The sequence below is a fragment of the Acanthamoeba castellanii genome, assembly GCF_000313135.1.
Source record: "Acanthamoeba castellanii str. Neff unplaced genomic scaffold scf7180000084667, whole genome shotgun sequence".
NCBI lineage: Eukaryota > Discosea > Longamoebia > Acanthamoebidae > Acanthamoeba > Acanthamoeba castellanii.
In genome coordinates, this window is record NW_004457322.1 from 5757 (window position 1) to 10619 (window position 4863).

Sequence of the window (4863 nt, forward strand, 5' to 3'; positions counted from 1 at the left end):
CTGCAATCGAATCTACGGCAAGATCGCCCAAAAGATCGTCGGCTTCCTAATGGCCATTCACACAGGCATGTTATTCTCTCTCTCTCTCTGTGTGTGTCGGTAACTTATTGCGATGAGCAGGCGATCGACCCATTTGGTTGACACGCTCGGGCCACTGCGACGAGGTGGAGGACCTGGACCCGCTGCAGGATGGAAGCGAGGAGACTGCTGCAGCTGGGGATGAAGCATCAGAGGCGGCTCCCGCCCGCAGCGGCAGGGCCAGGCTGGAGAGCAGCGCTATGCCGCTCAGCAGCGGCAGCAAGCGGCAGGCCAAGTTTCCCTCGATTGCCTCCATGACAGCTCACCTCAGCCCAGGTTCCATTCGCCTTGGACACTTCTTGGCCTTCTTTGGCTCGGTCCGTTGCTGACACCATGACCTCGCAGCGGGGCTCGACTTTTCGCGGAGGCTCAGCGAGTTCATTGCCGACTACACGCAAAAGAAGTGCGCGGGCTGTCGTGTCGAGGGTACGCAACATACACACACACCCCCCACATGATTCGCTTATGTGCGTCCATACCCAGAGGGGCAGTGCCCGGTGTTGGTCTACACGAGTACGCTGCCTCGCGCACTTGAGACAGTCCGCACGCTGTCGGTTCCTCCGCACTGTACTGACCCCTCCCATTCACTTTCTTCAGCTTCGCTTTCGCTTTCCTTCTCTTCACTCGTTTCGTTTTTTCGGTTCGAACTAAGTAGTACATTCTTGGCGGACCACTGCCTGCAGGCGTCGAGCGATCGAGCAGCCTGAAGATGATCAACACGGGCGTGTGCAGCGGCATGAGCGTGCAGGAAATGATGGAGAAGATGCCCAACGAGTGGGCCGCCTGGCGCGCGGACCCCTTCCGCTACCGCTTCGCCGGTGGCGAGTCCTACAAGGACGTCGTGCAGAACGTGGAGCCCCTTGTCCTCGACCTCGAGCGACAGGTACCACATGTCCGTCCATCGCACGACGACCCAATGCTGACCGTGTTGCGTGTTGCGTGTTGTTGTGTGTGTCGTGTGTGGTTGGTCAAGACAACGCCGATCTTGGTGGTGTCCCACCTGTCGACGCTGCAAGTGCTGTTTGGCTACTTCGTCGGGTGTCCTGTGGACAGCTTCGCGACGCTCTCGCTGCCGCGGCACACGGTGGTGCAGCTCACCCCCAACCAGTACGGCTGGAAAGTCGACCTCATCCCCCTCCACGGCCTCGACGGCAGCGCCAGTCCCGCGGCCGCCGACCACCAGCAACGCTACCACCAGCAGCAACACCCGTTCTATGGCCGAACTGATGCCAGCGACAGCTCCGCCAAACGCGAACACGACGCGCCGAGAGCGACTGCGGAAGGCGAGGGCAGCCTTGTCTGAAGAAAGAAGAAATCTACACACACAGCCACAAGCCACGTACGCTCGAGGTACGCCACATGGGCGATGGACCCACTTCACTGCTGCGTTGGCACGGCGGGCGGCGTGGGTTGGATGAGGGAGAGGTCGGCCCAGATCCCCGATTTGCTGGCGTCGGTGGTGGCCAGCACGATGCAGTAGTGGGCCTGGGTGAGCCGCCACTCCTCCACCTCGTCGAACATCTCTATCCTGTTCAGCCTGGTTACGATGTCGACAAGGTAAGTTAACCGGTCAACTGAGGGGCGAGGTGGTGGTAGGAGTGGTGGTACCGTGCGAGTTCGTCACGGCCGAGGAGGCGATCGCTGATGGCGTTCATGTCGACGACCTGCGCTTCGTCCCAGCCGAGGGCGAGGTAGGCGCTTCGCTGGGTCTCGATGCTGGGACGCGCGTGCAGGCCGTGGAGGTGCACGTTGCGCTCCTCGAGGTTCTTGAGCATCATGCGCCCGAACGCGTCGTCGGGCAGAATCTGCTCGTACGTAACGAACACCGCCTTTTCATACGTAGCCGCCCACCTGCACAACACACACACACACACAACACACACAAATCACGCACCACCGCACGCGCGTTAGACAATGGTACGCAGTACGAAGAGGGAGAGGTAAGCGAATTTGCCTGATTACAGCGGAGCTGTGTTCGTCCTTCATGTAGATCAGCACGCACTCCGACAAGAACAGCGTGGGTATGCTGTGCCGCATATGAGGGAGAAACGCTCCAGTGAGTGCTTTGTTTTTGCGAGGCGGTGTGGTGTGTGGTGTACCTTTTGTCGAGTCCAGCCGTCGTGAGGACCTTGTCCACGTGCTCGATGGAACGCAGGTCTGCGGTGATCAGGTGGTAGTTCTTCGTGTGCAAGCCCTCTGTGACGATTCAAATTCAAGTGTTAACGTGAGGCCAGTCGTGACGGTGAAGCTGAGTCGTAGGAATGTGAACATCGCTCGCGTACCTTCGGTGACGCGAATGCCGGCCTCGTTGTGAGCGATGAGTTCGTGGAGCTCGCGGCACGTTGTGATGATGTTGCTCTTCCGCTTGACCACCTCTCCAAAGTCCAGCTCGTAGAACACCACGTTGTCGCCCAGCCACCCCTCCGACTACGTGCCATGTCGGCGCGAGTGGTTGTCCACACACACACACACACACACACACAACACACAACGCGCGCGCACACGCACACGCATTTGCTCTCGTCTCAGTCACGCCTCTACGGTACATGGCCCAAAGGCGAGCTTACCTTCTTCTGAAAGTAGGTCGTGTCAAATCCAGCGCCCAGGCACACCACCTGCTTGGGCGTGTCGCTCCCGCCAGCCGCAAGGAACTGCCGCAGCACGTTGTGAATCGCCGCCACACGCGTGTAGTACCCTGTGGTCGTGTGTCATGTTGGTGTTGTGTGTGCCGTGCGTGTGTGGTTAGCAAACAGGAATCGCTCAGCCGTGGAGAAGGGGGTGGTGCCTCGGTTGATGAGGGGCGGTCGCCGTGTGGCGCTGGCACCACGCACGAAGTGGTGCAGGAAGTTGTCGCGCCAGTACCCTAACCGCACAGCCGACCTGTCCCCGGAACAGCAGATTGGTATTAGAGATGGAACGCTGAACGCAGCAGTTGATCAACGATGGCAAGAAGGAGAGCATGATACAGTTTGCTGACGGCAGCGTCATCGTTGGTGAGCATGACCGCGATGTCTTCCGCCATGGCCTTGGCTGCGGGCGACCGCGGATCAGCGCCGCTGCCATCGTGGCCCGCAGGTGGCTGCCTTCTCTGTGTGGTTCTCTTGGGCGCCGCAAACGAGAACGTCAGCGCTGGCTTCTCCATGCTGTTCTCCCTCGATACAATCCGCAAGATCTGATTTTGCCTGTTATTTTTTTCTTCTTTTTTCTATTTTCTTTGCTAAAGCAGCATTTTTGTTTTGCGCAAGAGGACGAAGAAGGATAGGATCCGATGAAGGCCCGTTCATCTCTCCTTGCTACGGTTCGTTGTGGTATGCCGATATTTCATGCTCACTCAACTCGAAATCTCTTAATGACAACGTCATCGATTTAATCTCTTTATTTACTTTTTTTAGCTGGTGCCGGCAGACTGCCAGCGCCACGACTCTCCGCCGCGACGCTCGGGGCTGGTCACCTGCGCAGTGGCAGGACTGCGACGGCGACGCTGGCCCGGTGCTCGCTGCGCCCAAGCCACCAGCCATGGCAGCTGTCGTCCGTCCTTCTTCCCCGGAGGGCCTTCACCGCCTCTACCGCGCCGTCTTCGGGCCAGCCCGAGGGCGAGGCCACCAGCCCTGCGCTCATCAAGGAGACCAGTACCCCTCGCCGCACCCACGCCGTGTTGTGCCAACAGCTCACCCACGTTCCCGCACGCACCACACACACCACAACACACACGACACACACACACACGACACACACACACGCGGACAATCAGGCGAGCTGTTCTACCAGCAGTTGTTTGTGGCCAAGGACGAAAAGGCGGCGTTCCACCTCTACAAGATCCTCAACTCGCTGACCAGGAACCGCGCGTTTGCGGTCGAGTTCGGCCAGCACGAGGGCGGACGGGCCATCGACCAGCTCTTCCGGCTGTTCCGGGAGGCGGCCACCACGCACTACTCGCAGGAGAAGATCCTGGCCGTGCTGACCAACCTCGCCCGGCACGACGCGACCCAGCGGCGGGCCATCGCCGTGAGTGGTGCCGAGCCGCTGCGGCAGGCGCTCGTCTGCAAGACCACCCTGCGCGGCGTCGTGGCGCAGGCCGTACAGCTGCTCAACGTTACTCTGCAGAGCAAGGCAGAGGTGCGTGACCACAGCGCTCGCCTGTAGCTGCTACGAATAGAGCTAATGAGCGTGCGGTGGTGCGTGTTGTGTGCCGTGTGTGCGATGGTGCGTGTGCGCAGTTGCCTTCGTCGCTCTTCGAGGGATACGTGCCGGCGACCATGGATCTGATGGTGGACTTTGCGGACAAGCCCGAACTCCAGCTCGACCTCATTCACCTGCTCGGCCTTCTCTCCACCGATTGCGGCTTTGAAGACTACAAGAAGGTACCTACGCATGGTTGGTTGGTTGGTTGGTTGAGCTGTGGCTAACGATTGCGCTCGTTCGCTGTGGCTCGGCCGAGCAGCTCTCGCCATTGGGCGCGGCCATGCTCATCCGCAACATGCAGGCCTACATTTTTGAACCGCAGAGCGATTCGTTCATCGCCAGGCAAATGACCGAAACGCTGCAGGCCCTGCACCGCATCCTGTCCAGACGACCTGCAGGCACCGCCTTCACCCTCTTTCCCCCCTTCGCTCGCTCTTAGTCCCTCCACAACCTGCTACTGTAGTTACTTATACCATCGGCCCGCGCCCAGCAGGTGGAGAGCACAGCGAGGAGGAGAGCAAGCTAGCGCAGGCCTTCCAGAACACATTCCTAGAACACGACAGCAAGGCGCGCTACGCCGTGCTCAACGGGCTCAACTGCGTC

The 4863-nt window shown here is 59.8% G+C and overlaps 3 protein-coding genes across 3 annotated transcripts; 2 read left to right on the top strand and 1 right to left on the bottom strand.

Moving 5' to 3' along the window:
- Positions 1–122: 122 nt before the first annotated feature.
- On the top strand, positions 123–1381 carry ACA1_347660 (Fructose-2,6-bisphosphate 2-phosphatase; the record flags this gene model as incomplete). Its single annotated transcript, XM_004335241.1, has 5 exons — positions 123–354; positions 424–504; positions 562–591; positions 762–961; positions 1172–1381. Coding segments are annotated over 5 exons (753 nt in total), but the record flags the coding sequence as incomplete, so codon positions are not given.
- A 74-nt stretch (positions 1382–1455) lies between these two features.
- Positions 1456–3220, bottom strand: ACA1_347670 (leucine carboxyl methyl transferase; the record flags this gene model as incomplete). Its single annotated transcript, XM_004335242.1, has 7 exons — positions 1456–1606; positions 1687–1929; positions 2178–2274; positions 2361–2505; positions 2646–2773; positions 2903–2958; positions 3045–3220. The coding sequence occupies 7 exons, from the start codon at positions 3218–3220 to the stop codon at positions 1456–1458; spliced, it is 996 nt and encodes a 331-aa protein (XP_004335290.1).
- Positions 3221–3346: 126 nt separating this feature from the next.
- On the top strand, positions 3347–4860 carry ACA1_347680 (uncharacterized protein; the record flags this gene model as incomplete). The annotated part of the gene is made up of 7 exons (XM_004335243.1): positions 3347–3376; positions 3484–3567; positions 3593–3707; positions 3830–4194; positions 4296–4439; positions 4520–4590; positions 4767–4860. Coding segments are annotated over 7 exons (903 nt in total), but the record flags the coding sequence as incomplete, so codon positions are not given.
- Positions 4861–4863: the final 3 nt, after the last annotated feature.